The sequence below is a fragment of the Labeo rohita genome, chromosome 17 (genome assembly GCF_022985175.1).
Source record: "Labeo rohita strain BAU-BD-2019 chromosome 17, IGBB_LRoh.1.0, whole genome shotgun sequence".
Lineage (NCBI taxonomy): Eukaryota > Metazoa > Chordata > Actinopteri > Cypriniformes > Cyprinidae > Labeo > Labeo rohita.
Window position 1 is genome coordinate 6,624,121 of NC_066885.1, and position 17,809 is coordinate 6,641,929.

Genomic DNA, 17,809 nt, shown 5'->3' on the forward strand with positions numbered 1-17,809 from the left:
ATCTCACAATTCTGAGAAAAAAAAAATCAGAATTGTGAGATAAAAAGTCGCAATAAAGTTTTTTTTTTATTATTTTTGATTCAGTGGCGGAAACGGGCTTTCATAGAATATACAGTTCAAAGATATACTGTTTGTTTTTTTTTGTTTGTTTGTTTTTAATTTTATGTTTTTATTTTAATTTTACTTAGTTTTAGTAATTTTGTTGTGTTTTTGTCATTTTTAGTAGTTGTATTTTTTTTTTTTTAGGTGTATATTTATGTCTACATAGTTCTTCCTATTATTATTTTTTGAGTTTTAGTTTTAGTTTAGTACATCAAGATAAAATAAATCAAAATGAGAAATGCTGAAATACGCTTTATACTTTTTTTATTTTAGGTAACGTTTTGTTTTAATTTTAGTTTTAGTTTTAGTTAACTATAGCCCAGATTTTTTTAAATCAAATGTCTGCTGACGTTAGTTAATGCTCTGTGAACTAACATGAACAAACAATTAACATTATAAAAAAGATTACAAAATGCTGTAAAAATATTGTTTATTGTTAGTTCATGTTAATTAATATTAACAAAAAATACATTCATTGCAATTTCTAACATTTGAAGATGTATTAGTGTATGTAGACATTTAGATTAAACTTGATTAATAAATTCTGTTAAAATATTGTGCACTGTCGGTTTGTAATACCTAATGCATTAACTAAAGTTTACAAATATCCCATTTACTTGCTTAAACAAAATATTTAAATATTCGTAAAAGATTCAGTGTCGCAACAAACTTTAACTACTTTTTCCTTTTTCCTCTGAAGTGCTCTTTGGAGCAACCTGGTACTTTGTAAATACAATTTTGTTTCCCAGCATTCAAATAAAACTGCAGAAATGTCATAGAAGCAGCCAATCAGTAACACTTTTGCCAGTTTTGAGGTCAATGAAAGGTCTGAGTGTGGTTCATGAGTGAGTGGGCGGTCACATGTGTAAACACAAGGTCAGGCATATTTGCTGACTGTGCACTGATTCATATCAGCTTATTTTTGTAATGGGATGAGCTGTAGACGCTCTTACAACAGGCTTGCGTAGTCATTGATCCGAGGCCTGTCAATCCCATCAGCAGCTCGGCTTATATATAGTGCAGGAGATCCATTAATGGTATTGCTCGCCAACAATGAAGGTCTGCTCCTCCCCTGGTCTTTGGCATCAGTGGTTTATGGAGACGTGAGTAATGTGCTATTGAGGCATGAGGTCATCTGTTCTGTCCATCTCTTGGTAGACGTGCTCGTAAAGCACAGAGCTGGACGACAGAGAGGCTTTGAGTTGACGGATTCCAAACAGGCCTCTTCCTGTGGCCGGGGGAGACCGAGCGCCCGTGTGGCTTTGTCTCGCCCATCTCTGCTACTGACACCAGAAGAAAGAGTGGCAGTGCACTCAGTTCTCTTTGTGTGTGTGTTGTGTTTAAATTGACCTGTAGAGCTGGACCTCAGCCAGTGGATGAGACCTTTACTTTGAAGATATAGTTTCACCATGGCAGACGTTTGATTAGCTGTGTAATGCCTGATTAGACTTTGCACATTAATTGTTTCTGTGTAATATTACCTCACAAGAAGGGGCTTCCTGAGCGCCATGTGAAATTGTCAGCTGCTTTTGTTGCATTTTAGGTGTAAAGGTGTGATTTGAGGATCCAGTGTATCCAAAGAGCAGCAAAACATGGACCCTGAACTTTACAAAGCTCTTAGCAGTTTTGTGCATATGTGTGTAAAAATTTATTTATTTAATTTTTTTTTTCATTTACTTATTTATTTTTTTCTCCAATAATTATATTTTGAATATAAATTAAAACATATTTAAAATCTTAATAAAATAAAAAATATTTTATAATTATTATCATCTATATAAGCTTATCTTCATCTTTATTTATTTACTTATTCACTTATTCCCATGTATATATTTAAGAAAATGTTGTTTTTATATTAAATATATTTATATAGAATATAAATTATATGAATATTAATATATACATGTAAATGACATGTAAATTTTAATATATACTGTATCTGTGTGTATATATATACACAGTACACACAAATATTATGTAAACAAAAACTTATTTTGGATGCGATTAATCACAATTGCAGATCTAAGACAATTCTATATTAATATATTAACAATTATATATTAATTTAAAATCTTGATAATTTATAATATATTAATTACATTATCATAAATACATTACATTTTATTCTATACATTTTTACTTTATTAATTTTGAAGATGTTAATTTTATAATAACTATACATTTAAAAACTGTTAATTTATGATGTATTAATTTAATTAAATATAATATATTATATAAATTTTAAATTAATTAATTTATAATGTATTAGTTGTAGAACAATTATTTATCTATATATGGTAGAGCTGTCCGATTAATCGTAATAATATATGTATATATAAATGTTTTTTATATAATTTATATTATATATGAATAAAAAAAAATTGTACATAAATCACATATTTCTCTTAAATATATACATTCATTTGTGTGTTTTTATATAAACATAACAATTACACACAGTACATACACATATATTAGGCAAACTCAAACTTTTATTTTGTATGTGATTAATCGCGATTAATCGTTTGACAGCCCTAATATATGGTTACATCTGTCCATCTATTCATCCAACTGTCTGTTTATTTTTCTGTAACTATATTTACATACTTAGTGTAATTGCAGTTTGTGTATTAGATGATAGATATTGCTGAACTAAGTTAAAGGGCGATTGACTCATCTCCTTTGGATGGCTGTGGAAATGCATGGCAGGGTGTTTTTGTTTTTCTAAAAACTGGTTGAAGCGCTAATTGTCTCTGTATCAGCATTTTACTTTTAGTAGGTACTTCAGCTTTTTATTTATTAATTTATTTGTGGAAAATGTAGCCGTTTTTATTAGTCATCATTTTTCTGAGTGTACTACAGAGCAAATGAGTGTAGCAAATAGGGAGGATTCTGCAGTGCTTATTGACGTATTTCCTTTGTGTTCTGTTTGTCTGACTGCCTTCCTTTTCTGTCTGCAGTACAGCAGGGCATTTCCCCCACCTGACATTGTCTCAGGCAGTCTTTATAGGACCAGCTCTACAATACGTCCATATAAATGGCTGTAAAGGGCTTGTGTTTGTTTTTTACTCTTTGAAAAGTATTGCGATTGTTCCTGTATTTGGGAGATGAAGACACAGAGGACGAGACCCAACTCTGTCACGCACTGTACACTTAAAACACAAAACCCAAAAAACGTCAGATGGCAATACCATGGTACTTTGAGATATTGTGGTACTGCTTGTTCACCAGAAACATAAAAACATGATTTTTACAGTACATAGTACTCCAAGGTACTTAAAAAAAAATAGCATGGTGTTTTCATGGTAACTGCTTTGAGAGAGATGACACATTGTTAAATGTTGACCTGCAAAATCAGGTATAATCATGAGTCAATTTGTGTAGTCATTCTGTTTTTTCACTTTTGTCTAATTTCAGAAGTAGAAAACACCACTCTGTGATTTAGGTAGTGAAATTGTGGGCTTGTAGCTTAGTGGTCAAAAATCTGGGCTGCTAACCCAAAGGTTGTTATTGAGTAAGGCTCTGAAGGGACTGTTACCATAGTAAAATGATAATGTTTTGGATTGGAAAGTGTTTGCTAAACAGCATTTTAATTTCCCATTTCTTTTGTCATTTTATAGGTGTGTGGTGGTGCTACTGAACCCTAAGAAAAACAAACAGCATCATATCCTCAATAGCTCCAGGTAAGACTTTCATACTGTTGTAACCAAGCGTAACGCGGATAAATGTCACCTCCTATGGCTCATTAGTTGCACAAATGTACTGCGCTCTTAAAAATAAAGGTGCTTTGGCACCTCTAACATCCATTAAAACCTTTCCATTCCGCGAAAGGTTCTTTATAGGGCTGGGTTTTGACACACATTTCACGATTAGTTTTGATTTGATTCTGATTGACAAGCTTGCAATTTGATTCGATTTCTGATTCGATTCGATTATTTTGGATATATATCAGGTACATTACATTACAAAATCTCTCACCAAATGCTGTAAAATATACATGAAAGTTAGTTGTACTACATTACTATAATATTGAAAGTTTTAAATTAACTTATTTGTATACAAACACTTAAATTACACTTAACACTGTAAAAAAATTGAGTCAATTAGAATAATGTAAGTTTAGTAAACTCAAATAAGTTTAGTCAACTTGAAATGTTATGTTGTACTAAGTGACCACTTAGATGTTTGTGTTGACTAGCAGGGTAACAAAATATTTTAAGTCGAAACCACTTTTTTTTTTTTTTTTTTTATACAGTGAATGACGTTTTTAATAATAAAGTTACAGTTACATAATTATATTTCTAATCCAATTTGTTTTTAAGTTCACATTTATTTATTTAAACATAAATTAAACATTGGAGAACAGTAAAAACTATAATGAATAAGTTATATGGTGCAAATACAGTATTTAGCAAAATGCTCCTCTCGACAGTTCATTTGATCGAGTTTATGATCACAGAATATTTTTTTTTCTGAGGCACGTGACGTTACATCTGTTTATGTTTACTGTATGTTTACGAACTGTTACATTGACGTCTTTGTGTGATTTGAAATACTGATTGAGTGATTACATGAGACAGGATAAGGATTTCGCTAAGTTTTATTCTTTCTTTTAACATACCATTAGATGTTTATTCACGTTTATTTTGTGCTGAAAAATGGTTAAAGCGGAGGAGATGATCAGTTTATGTGCACTTCATGCTGCCGCTTGAACTGAGAAGTTACAGCGATCTGTCACTCCACATTTAACAGCGCCAAAAGGGAATTTATTGTAATAAAATGGACAGAATTTGAAATCTGAGACTTTGTTTCATATCAAAAGTAACAAAGCACAAAGCTTATTTTGATTTATTGGATGAGAGGTGTGCTACAATGTTCCATTCGTTACCTGAAGACAGGCTAGACTAATCGATTCGTGGGAAGAATCGATATTGTTTCATAGAAATGAGAATCAATTAAAATCAAGATATTTTTTCCCCAGCCCTAGTTTTTTATAGTTATTTTTAAAATAAAGGTTCATTATTGGCATCTGTGGTTCCATAAAGAACCTTCAACATCTGTGGAATGCCACAGATGTTCTTTATATTACATTTAAATTTGAAATTCGTTATTTAAATTTAACATTTAAAATGTCCTCCACACTAAAAATGGTTCTGGTAAGAACTGTTACCTGAAAGTTCTTTATGGAACCCAAAATCACTGAAGAAAAAACTCTTTTAGAAGCTTTATTTTAAGAGTTCTTCAGATTATTAAAATGTTCTTTACACAAGAACTGTTTACTGAAAGGTTCTTCTCTGAACCCAAAATGGTTCTTCTATGGCACTGCTGTGAAAACACCTTTTTGGAAGCTTTCTTTCTAAACAATTTAATACTTAATGACTGTTTTACCAAACTGGCTTACCAAAAACAAGCCCTCCTGCTACTGGTTGACCAAAAAGATAGTTCTGTCCTAAACTCATGCCATTGTTTAAGCAAATATTGTAGTGTTGGGACGCTCAAACATATAATCATCACAAGCAATGGTTGACCAGACGGAGAGGAAGTCTCTCAAATAGCAGGATGCATACACTTCAGCATTGTCTTAAATACTTCCGTCCACTCTCTCACAGGAAAACCATCACTACAGTCTCCTTCTCTCCTGATGGCAAATACGTGGTCACGGGCGAGGTGAGTACTCAATTCCTTGGTATATCCTCGGTGCTTTGTGGTTATATCACATGGTATAGTAGGAAGTCATGAGCTTTGGAGGAGTATCTCATATTTAGATAAAGCTGATATCAGCGGGCTGTATGAAAATAATGTTCTCTATCTTGCAACTTCAGGCCTGAAATCCCTGTGGGCAGTGACTAAGCATCAGTGTAATTTGTCTCTTGTCACAGTGGAGTCAAGTACAGACAAATGTGATGACTGTTGCTTTCCTTCCGCAATGCTGCAGCACTAACGTTTGGATTAGAAGAGATTTATTGCTTTGACTGGAATATAGAAATCATGCAGAAGCATGCAAGTTATGTCCAGCTTGAAATAAAACACAGACGCAAAGTTTTACAACCTTCAGAGGAAAAAATAAATGATTGGAAAAAATACCTATATAACAGCACATCGCTGTTGCCAAGTCCGCAGTTTTCCTGCAGAATTGGGCTACTTTAACACTTTTGCCGCGTGTTGTTTTTCATGTCTGTGGTTTGAAGTGACCCCAAAAAATCTATCCACTGGAATGTGAATTTTACTGGGGGAACCCCCCACCCACCCAAAAAAAAAAAAAAAGGGTATTTTACCCTGCCAAATAGGATTTTTAATGGGGGACCCCCTCAAAACACAACTGGTAGTTTTGAGTAGCAATTGGGTGGGTTTTGTTGTGAAAACCTGGCAACCCTACAGTACGTACAACTTCTATTAACATTGCAGAATGGAAGCTGATTTTGTCTATCAGGATTTGATTGGATCACCAGTTATTATTATTAGCATTTTTCCTTTTATGTGCATTTTCAAAAGTGTAATTTTCAAGGCTTTTAAACATTTATATAATCAAATCGTTAAAATTTATGTAGTCAACATACTTTTTTGTAGTTCTGCTCAGTTTAGAAGCATTTTTTCAGCTAAAAATCTCTTTTGTGATTTTATTTATTATTATTTTTTTTTTCTTAAAGGGACACTTCCCAAAAATGAAATTAATTTTTTTATTTATTTTTCATTTATTTATTTTTATTATTACTTTTTTATTACATTTTATTTGCATTTTATTTTAATTGCATTTTATTTTATTTATTTTTATTTTTAATTTTTATTTTATTTATTTTGTTGTGAACTATCCCTTTAAGAATAACCTGCATTGATGAAGTGTCCATACTTCTGGAAATCTGGCATGACACTAATGAATGGAAACTGTAATGTGGACAGTGATCAGAGCTGTTTGGACTTTGTTTGCAAGACTGAACATGAGCAGATCTTGTCTGCTTCTCTAATCCACTAAATCATGTGGACGGGTGATTTGTGTGTGTATGTGTGTGTGTTTGCACAAAAAAGTAATCCTTTCCGTTTGAGAGGACTTTCTTACTCCAGCGTGTGAAAGTGATGTGACTTTGTGCTTACCGGCTGCCATGGCAACAGGCGGCACAGTGCCAACCTGCACACAAACTGTGTCTGCTGTCATAAAAAGGTGAAAGCGAGAGCACCAAGAAAGGGCAAGGAAGAGAGCATGTAGGGAGGAAGAGAAAGAAACTGTGTCTGAAGGAAGACACAGAACCAGTCTGGAATCAGAATATATCTGCTCACTGTGGTTTGACCTTTGACCCCCGCATTCTCACTGTGAAGCCCCAGCAGCGCTGAATGCTGATCAGATGTCTGCAGCACAGTCTTGCATTAAAGCAGGATGTTGTGTAAGATTAATCAGAATGAATTTTCATTAATTCCTTTGTGTGCATGATCTGTCTTGATTGAAGTTGCGAAACGTGTAATTGAACTGATCTGTCTCAACATATATCTTAAAGTGTTGCACAAACATGCATTGCAAAAAATAGAAAGGTGCTCTTGAATGAACGCTTGCAAAACATCAAAATAAAATGCAAGGTTTTCACAGTCAGAAAACAAACAAAATATGAAAATATCTGGGAAACTTCAGGACATTTCTATAATATATTTTCCATTTTTCCAAAAAATGTAATATAATATTGTGAAATGTCATTCCAATTTTAAATAAAGGTTTTCTATTTGAATATATTTTAACATTTTATTTCTTCCTGTGAATTTTCAGCATCATTACTCCAGTTTTCAGTGTCACATGATCCTTCAGAGTAAAACATGCTGACAGCCCTTTAATCTCTTTTTTTCTCTCTAGAGCGGTCATATGCCGGCGGTGCGTGTCTGGGATGTGGCGGAGAGGACGCAGGTGGCGGAGTTACAGGAGCATAAATACGGCGTGGCTTGCGTGGCTTTCTCCCCCAACAGTAAATACATCGTCAGTGTGGGTTACCAACATGACATGATTGTCAACGTCTGGGCCTGGAAGGTGACTAGCAATATTCGTGAAAGATGGCTTTCATTTAGTTTGTTTGGATAACTAGATTTGCTTCTCCTGAAGGAAATAGTAGTGTGTGCAATGCATCAAAGTAATAGTGGTAGCACAAGACAGCACTATATTTGTAGTGTATAAAGAATATTATATTTTATACAGTATATGTGTATAGCTGAAGAATGAAAAGAAGAGGAATTTAAAGGAATATTTCAGGCAGAAATGAAACCTGTACTCACCCGCAGGCCATTCAAGATGTAGATTAGTTTGTTTCTTCATCTGAACAGATTTGGAGAAATTGAGCTTTACATCACTTGCTCACCAATTGAGCAGGTGAATGGGTGCCGTCAGAATGAGAGTCCAACAGCTGATATAAACATCACAATAATCCACAGCTCCATCAATTAACTTCTAGTAAAGCGAAAAGTTGTCTATTTGTATTTGTGTATTTTATTGTAAACCAATCCATAAAAGTAAATCTCGTCTGAATCAGGAGAGAATTATGCACAGATTAAGCACTGTTTACATGCAAAAAATGGTTGTAAAGAAATATGTTTATGAATTTTAATGTGAGAAGACAGCAGGAGATGGCATTTTTTTTATGGGAGGAAGTGTTGTAATGAATTATGGACTGGTAATGTGGCCAAAAACGCCTTGATGTTTCTTACAAACAAGCAGCTTTTTGCTTCACAGTATGTTAAATGATGGACTTGTGTGGATTACTTTTGGATTGTGATGTTTTTATAAGATGTTTGGACTCTCATTCTGACAGCACCCATTTACTGCACAGAATTCATTAGTGATGTAATGCTAAATTTCTGCAAATCTGTTCTGATGAAGAAACAAACAGTGTACATCTTGAATGACTTGAGGGAGAGTATTTTTTTTTAACAATTCATTTTTAGGTGAACTATTTTTATAATGTAGTTCCATCTTGCATATTCAGATTTTCCCTTCTGATTGTTGCACTTTAATTAATTTAACCAAAAACCTAAAAAAAATGTCATTGATTGAATACAGTTGAGGTCAGAAGTTTACATACACCTTGCAGAATCTGCAAAATATTAATTATTTTAGCAAAATAAGAGGGATCATACAAAATGCATGTTATTTTTTTTTATTTAGTACTGACCTGAATAAGATATTTCACATAAAAGACGTTTACATATAGTCCACAAAAGAAATAGTTGAATTTATAAAAATGACCTTGTTCAAAAGTTAATACTTAATACTGTGCTGTTACATGAATGATCCACAGCTGTGTTTTTTTTTTTTTTTTTTTTTTTTTTAATTTAGTGTTGTTTGTTTATGAGTAAATTGTTTGTCCTGAACAGTTAAACTGGCTGCTGTTCTGCAGAAAATCCTTCAGGTTCCACAAATTCTTTGGTTTTTCAGCATTTTTGTGTATTTGAACCCTTTTCAACAAAGATTGTATGGTTTTGAGATCCATCTTTTCACATTGAGGACAACTGAGGGACTCATATGCAACTATTACAGAAGATTCAAGCACTGATTCTCCAGGAGAAAAGACATGCATCAAGAGTTGGGGGTGTAAACCTTTGAACAGAACTGAGTTGTGTGTGTTTTTCTTATTTTGCCTAAATATCATATTTTTTTCCATTTAGTACTGCCCTTCAGAAGCTACAGAAGATACGTGCATCAGTGAGCATTTGAACCTTCTGTTATAGTTGCATATGAGCTGTACTATAAGTAAACTTATTTTATGTGAAATATCTTATTCAGGTCAGCATTAAATAAAAAATAACATGCATTTTGTATGATCCCTGTTATTTTGGTAAAATATATTCTTCAACGCGTATGAAAACTTTTGACCACAACAGTATTGTCTTTTTCTCATTTCAGAAAAATGTTGTGGTCGCCGCCAACAAGGTGTCCAGTAAAGTGACGGCTGTGTCTTTCTCAGATGACAGCTCATACTTTGTTACTGCTGGGAATAGACATGTAAAGTTCTGGTATCTAGACCACACCAAGTCGTCCAAGGTACACGATGAAAACAACAGCTAGCCTTATCTCTACTAAATACAGCTCTTTTTGATCTTTCTGTCTAGCTTTCAGTCTCTAACTCTCACTTATCATCACCACATATGTCAAACCTGACCACAGCTGAAAATGTCATGTCACATGAAATCCTCGTCCATTCATACAACACTAAAGGTCTCGGATGAAAGTCTCATAAATGTCATCTCTCACAGGTGAACGCTACAGTACCATTATTGGGCCGCTCTGGTCTTCTTGGAGAGCTGCGGAATAATTTCTTCAGCGATGTGGCCTGTGGAAAGGGCCGGAAGGCAAACAGCACCTTCTGCATCACTTCCTCTGGGCTGCTCTGTGAGTTCAACGACAAAAGAATGCTGGACAAGTGGGTGGAGCTCAGGGTGAGTGATGAGGATGCTGATTGGTTGATTGTGTAGTCTTTCACAAATATGCATAAACAAGTAGGTGCCACAGAGCTCAATAGTTTCAAAAAGTAAAAATGCCATTCATAATTGATTTTTAGATTATCTTAGCTCCCACTTTATTCCAAATAAATAAAATTTATCAAATATCCACATTTCAAAATAGCTACTGTTTTCATGGATATGGGTTTTTGTAGAGAACACCGCTAGATATTAACACTAGGTAACATTAGCTACAATGAAAAAATAATATTTTGAAACTCAGAAATTGATAGTAAATTTCACAAAGAAATTACACATGACATTTTAAGGTAGAAAGACTGAAATAGTATTTTCTTGTAAAACATACTCTAGTATGTTGTTTTATTTACAACTTTGAAACAGAATTTTATTAGTTTAGCTGTCTAACTATGTACCTTTTATTTATTTATATATATATATATATATATACATAACAGCCAATATGTACACACATACATATATACAGAATTAATATGAAATTTATTTTATTTCTATTTTTTCAGGCTGGTTTAGTTCAGACCTCTATTGAATTATTATTTTTTTAATCTCTATAGAAAATGAATTTGGAAAAAAAAAAAGAGTGGTCACTGTTGAGCTCTATTCCTTTAAATAACATGTTTGTGAAAATAATGTGCATGAAATTAGTTGTTTTAGACTTGGAATTTAAAAGTTCCGTTGTCACATTTTTAACCCCTAATTTGTAGCTGAACTTTGTTTCGGGCTTTCTTGTCTATGTGTTCTATGTTTTATCCATGTTAAGCTGTTTTTTCCTTTTCTGATATCAAAGCCTCTGTAACAGAGGGTGTTTTTAAGCTCTCGGCTGTGTTAAGTGAGAGTCTAATGTTGCTGCTGCTGTCTAATGTTAGTCTGTTCTGCTTTTTCTCTCACACTGTCCAGAAAAATGACAGTTTCGCAGTAAGTTTCACATCAGGGCTGCGGATTCAGCTGTCACGCCTCATTGTAAAACTCATTAAACGACATGTCACGGTGCTGCTGTCAGTCATACACTGGATGTTTGACCTCATTACCTTCACTTGCCAGTTATCACTCTTATCGCAGACTAAGCATTTCACTTTACTTATGAACAAGATACTGAATCATCACCCACAAAATTTATAATTTAAACATATTTATCATTTGCTGTATTCACTGCATACACCACCCCTTTTGTGTGGTTTAATAAAGTAATAAGAATTCTTCTTTTTCTTCTTCTTCTTCTTCTTCTTCTTCTTATATTTATTTTAATATATATTTTTTGTATTTTTATATTGCATTGTTTTAATCATTTAATTATTTTAAATATATATTTTTGAAATTATTATTTATTTGTGTACATTGTGGCCTCCTTTTGTGTTTTAAAGAACTATTATTATTATTATTATTATTATTATTAATATGAATATTATTATTATTATTATTATTAAAAGAATATTAAAATTAAAATATTTTTAATGATCTATTAAATCATCTAAATGTATTATTATTATATTAATAATAGTTATTATATTAATATTATTGTAATGTAAGAATATTGTAATGGTGTTTAATTATTTTAAATGTTATGTTTTAATTATTTTTTTAATTGCATACATTGCTCTGTTTGTGTTTAAAAAATAAAAATAATAATAATAATAATCATTATTATTATTATTAAGTTAATAATATTTTAATGATCTATTTAATTATGTACATTAATTATTATTATTATTATTATTATTAAATATTACTAATTATTGTATTATTATTATTTTAATTGTAATTGTGTGTTTAATTATTTAAAATGTATATATTTTTATTATTTATTTAATTGCATACACTGCTCCTTTTGTTTTAAAAAATAAAAATTATTATTAAAAGTTAATGAATAATATTTTAATTGTCTATTTAATCATTTAAATGTATTATTATTATTATTATTATTATTCTATATTAATAGTTATATTATTATTTTAATTGTAATTGTTTAATTAACAATTTGTAATTGTTTTTTAATTGTTTATAAAATAAGAATTATTATTATTATTATTATTATTCATTTTAATTTTTAAAATATTTTTTATTACATTGTTTTATTTGTTTTAATAATGATTTTAATAATTGTAATTATTAATTATTAGTATCAATGATTTTATTGTATTTTGAAAGAGCACTAAATAATATTTAAATGAATTTTTTACAGTACATTTAATGATTAAACACAAATCGCCCAAGATATTAATATACCAGCATGATGTATTATTATTTAATTCAGTGTATTATTTTTTTATATTATATATTGTAATATATATTTATTTATTGCTTCAACCTTTACTTTACACATCAGATAAAGTAGTAATATCTACTGAAAGAGGGGTCTGTTGTCTCACAAAAGAGGAAGATGAGGCAAATTTGTATTTTGGAAGACCTTTAGAAAACCGTGAGAACAAGGCAGTCGTGTTGTGAACTTGAACGTGTGATTTAGAGCCGATATGAGATCTCATTTTGACTTCTTACAAACTGTCAAAGTGGGTCATGGTCAGTGCAGGTGGGTGCTGCACAATTCTGCTTTTGTGGGACCCTTGAGCCCACTGCACTGAGAAAACAAGAAAGAGTCAGAAGAGTGCCAAAAAGAAAGAGATACAGAGAGGATGATAGAGGATACAAAAGCCTCTCTGTCTAACAGTTTATCAACTAAAAGGACCCCAGGATCATTCTACAACCTGATTATCTGAAAGTGAACTTTGGTCTCTTGACATAAAGCTTATTTAGCAAATAGTCCACCGTGTCCTTATCTTAGCCAGTGAAATTAGATATTTCAGTAAAGGAGGCTGTTATATTTCCCTATTAGATTTTTCTCATTAGGAACATCTAACAGCCAATGGAAATACACACAAATGAGCTCATATCTTCTCTCTTTTAAACTGATCAGGCATTAATACATTTTCTTTTTCACATTTTGTTTTTTTGTTGCCACCTGTTTTGTATTATTTTTATGTGTTGGATCTCATCAGCTTTTATTTGTGGTTTGTGCATTGTGCATTTCCCAAGCAATTATCAGTGGAATTTAATAAGACATCTTGATTTAATGCACAGAGCTCTCATTTTGTCTCATTTTACGATTCACCCAACAAAATGACTTGGCACACATGGTAAATACAATTTTGGGCAGTTGCTTAAAGCTGTGCGGATTTCAACAGAATTTAATCACCCATTGTTCATTTCCTCCTCCCATTGCATGTTTGATTATTTGTTTTATTACTAGAATTGCATTTAAAGTAATGCACTTTTTTGTGTTGTTTACACTACCAGTCAAATGTTTTTTGATTTAAAAAATTTTTTTTTAAGATTTTTAATGTTCTTTTAAAGAAATGCATGTCTGCATTTATTTAATCTAAAATACAGCAAAATCAGTAATATTGTGAAATATCTTTAATATTTAAAATAACAAAAGTGATAATAAAGACATTTAAATGTTACAAAATATTTCTATTTTAGATAAATGCTATTCTTCTGAATTTTCAATTCATCAAAGAAACCTGAAAAAATTCTACTCAGCTTTTTTCAACATAATAATAATAATAATAATAATAATAATATTAATAATAATAGATTTTTCTGAGCAGCAAATCAGAATATTAGAATAATTTCTGAAGGAGAAAAATTCAGCTTTGAAATTACAGGAATAGATTACATTTTAAAATATATTCAAATAGAAAAGAGGTATTTTAAATAGTTAAAATATTTCTAAATTTTACTGTTTTATTGTAGTTTGGATCAAAATAAATGCAGGCTTGGTGAGCAGAAGAGACTTTTTAAAAAAAAAAACATTCTAAATCTTTTCAAAAACATTGACTGGATATGCATTAACCTAGCTAGTAGCTCTTAACTTATATAATTTTATTTATCATTTTATTATAATTTTATTTAAACAACACAAAAAGTGCAGTGTGTATATATAACCATTTAAATGCTTTCTGTAGAATTACTTTTTTTTTTTTTTCGAATAATCAATGCAAAAAAATGAAAATAAATAAATAAATAAATGTACATTTTTATATTAATATTATTTTAATTATTATTATGAAAATTATCATTTGTGTGGGCTCCGTAATGGCTTAGATGCCTTAGTCACCTCAAAACTGTGGTCTTGGATTTGCGATTTAACTCAATTTCTCATTTTTTTTCTCTCCCAGACCAGCATGGCCACGTCTCTGTCCGTCAGTGAGGATCTGATCTTCTGTGGTTGTGCTGATGGCACCGTGAGAGCGTTCAGCCCCATGGACCTGCACTTTATCTGTACGCTGCCTCACCCTCACAGCCTGGGCACAGACATCGCCACTGTTACTGAGGCCAGGTAAGATCTGCTACATTAGTGAGTCTAGGAACAAAAAAAAAAACTACTACTTGGTCACATTTTATCAGTAGACTTGCCCTATATTTTAAGTAGCATGTATTATCTTCACTGAACCATGGCATCACCACAGTGCTTTTTGTGATTGCTCAGAATCCCTTTGTCAAAAGTCAGAACAGCAAGATAAATGTTTTCACTTGGAAATCTCCAGAGATTTTCTTACAGGATGAGCTGCTGTCTGGCATCTAGCATCATGCATATGCAAATACCAGAAACCATCCTGAAATCTCTGACTGTTTTAAGATTCAGAGTGGATTCATGTAGTCTCGATGAAACAGCTTAGCCACTGACATCTGCTTAGCATTCCCTGCTTTCTCTCCAAACTGTCAAACACACGAGACCTCTTAGTCCACTGCTCATAAATATGCAAAGACGCAGCAGCAAGGCTGAAACAGAGCTGTTGACCTCTATTATATGTTACACTTCTCAGGAAGACTGTTTTTAAGATGTTAAGATGCATCTGTTGTACATTTTTAGACTACAAAAAGCAGCAATTCTGTTTACTTTTGTCACTTTTCTGAGATTTTCATTCTATTTGTCTGTAAATGCAGGGCTGGATTTAACAATATACAGATACTGATGCAAACAGTTTTTTTTTTAACTTTTAATGTAGAACATTTTCAATTATTTTCATTAATTTTAGTAATTATTATGTGCATTTTTTATAAAAATCCACACAAAAAAACACATTACATATATTATACATATATTGATAATGTATGTATATTGGCGGGCACCCACATCCTCTATAATTTTCTAAATGATACTGTTTTTGTCACAGATTGCAGTTTTAAGAGTTTTTTTAGGCGATAATGTTCTTGTTTAGATTTAAAATATGCTGTTTGTTAATAAAGATAATGTCTATATAACTATTATATATATAGTATATATATATACTACCAGTCAAAAGTTTTTGAACAGTAACATTGTTAATGTTTTTGAAATGAGTCTCTTCTGCTCACCAAGCCTGCATTTATTTGATCCGAAGTATAGCAAATACAGTAAAATTTTTACATATTTTTACTATTTAAAATAACTGACTTCTATTTGAATATATTTTAAAATGTAATTTATTCCTGTGATTTCAAAGCTGATTTTTTTTAGCATTATTACTCCAGTCACATGATCCTTAAGAAATCATTCTAATGTTCTGATTTTCTGCTCAAAAAACATTTATTATTATTATGTTGAAAACAGCGGAGTAGAATTTTTTTCAGGTTTCTTTGACGAATAGAAAGTTCAGAAGAACAGCATTTATCTGAAATAGAAATCTTTTTAAACATTATAAATGTGTTTATTATCATTTTAAAGCATCCTAGCTAAATAAAAGTATTATTTACTATAATTTCCCCAATTATATTCACCAAAAATTATACTGACTCCAAGCTTTGGAATGGTATAGTGTATAATGTTACAAAAGCATTTTATTTCAGATAAATGCTGATCTTTGGATCTTTCTATTCATCAAAGAATCCTGGAAAAAATGTACTCAACTGTTTTAAATATTAATCAAAATAATAATAATTATAAATGTTTCTTAAACAGCAAATCAGCATATTAGAATGCTTTCTGAAGACTGGAGTAATGATGCTTAAAATTTAGCTTTCATCACAGGAATAAATTACATTTTAATTTATATATTCAAATAGAAAGCAGTTATTTTAAATAGTAAAAATATTTCACAATATTACTGATTTTGCTGTGTTTTGAATCTAATAAATGCAGGCTTAGTGAGATGAACAGACTTCTTTAAAAAACATTAAAAACATTTGAATGGATATGCATTCATGTAGCTAATAGCTCTTAACTTAACAAATCATGAAATGTAAATGGAAGCCATTTCATAGAAAGGCAAATATGCATCATGAACAAATGTACCGTCGAAAACACTGACCCAAGCATGCCAGCAGACACACTGTTCCCAGAATGCTGTCATTCTTTCTGTCTCTTTATAATTGGCAGTAAATAGCTGTGGTCTAAGTGTGGGTTCTGCTTGGAAACGTTTTCTCGTGACACTTCCAGAAGACCTTTTGTGACCCCGCAGTACAGCTGTCTTTACTGTCTCTCTAATCCTTCATGATCTCTCCACAGCCACCTCTTCGCCTACAAGGAAAACATCCGCTATCCTGACGCCGTGGCTGTGTCCTATGACCCCACGAACCGCTGGCTGTCCTGTGTCTACAATGATCACAGTCTGTACGTGTGGGATGTACGCGATCTTCGTAAAGTGGGCAAGGTTTACTCAGCTCTCTACCATTCGTCTTGCGTATGGAGTGTGGAGGTGAGAAATAAGACATACATTTTAAACTGGAATAAAGTAAAATAAAAAAAGTTGTTTCAGTTATTTACCAAGGCAACATGTCAGCATTTTATGCAGCCATTAAGGCGGTGATGAAAAGATAGTGCTGATCAGGTGCATTAAATTAAATTAAATTAAATTAAATTGGTAATATATAATAATATATATAAAATAAAATAAAAGAATAAAATAAAATAAAATAAAATCTGAATTAATATATAAAATAAAATACAAAACCTACATACATTATCAGTTCTGTAAAAACAGTTCATACATAGGTGTTCACGTTTACGTACAAAACTAATTTATTGCATTTTTATGCACTGTTTGGATTTTTTTTATAAGAAAATTCAGTCAAGTGTATTCAGACTTCTATGGTAACATGTTTCTGTCTGTTTTTGTCCTTCCATTGTGTTGTGTGTTGACATTTTGCCTGCTGGAATAATGTGAGGCAGGTCTTTTGTATATGAGCCTTATGTTTTCGTGTTATTTTTGTATGGCCTGATGTGAACTCATATGAGGTTATTGTGTTAATGAAAACCCACCCTCTGTCTTTCAAAGTAACTTTTTGA

General features: G+C 31.7%; 1 protein-coding gene across 5 annotated transcripts in view; it reads left to right on the plus strand.

Annotated features, from left to right (window-relative positions):
- mapkbp1 (mitogen-activated protein kinase binding protein 1) overlaps positions 1–17,809 on the plus strand; it is a 59,087-nt gene that overhangs the window by 18,801 nt on the left and 22,477 nt on the right. For 4 of the 5 annotated variants that reach the window (XM_051133202.1, XM_051133206.1, XM_051133204.1 and 1 more), the window contains exons 3-10: positions 3,723–3,785; positions 5,712–5,769; positions 7,937–8,107; positions 9,974–10,111; positions 10,324–10,506; positions 11,446–11,463; positions 14,721–14,881; positions 17,030–17,219. In XM_051133202.1, coding sequence (XP_050989159.1) covers positions 3,723–3,785; positions 5,712–5,769; positions 7,937–8,107; positions 9,974–10,111; positions 10,324–10,506; positions 11,446–11,463; positions 14,721–14,881; positions 17,030–17,219 — 982 coding nt within the window. The remainder of the gene's footprint in view (positions 1–3,722; positions 3,786–5,711; positions 5,770–7,936; positions 8,108–9,973; positions 10,112–10,323; positions 10,507–11,445; positions 11,464–14,720; positions 14,882–17,029; positions 17,220–17,809) is intronic. The other variant, XM_051133205.1, reaches the window with a different exon arrangement.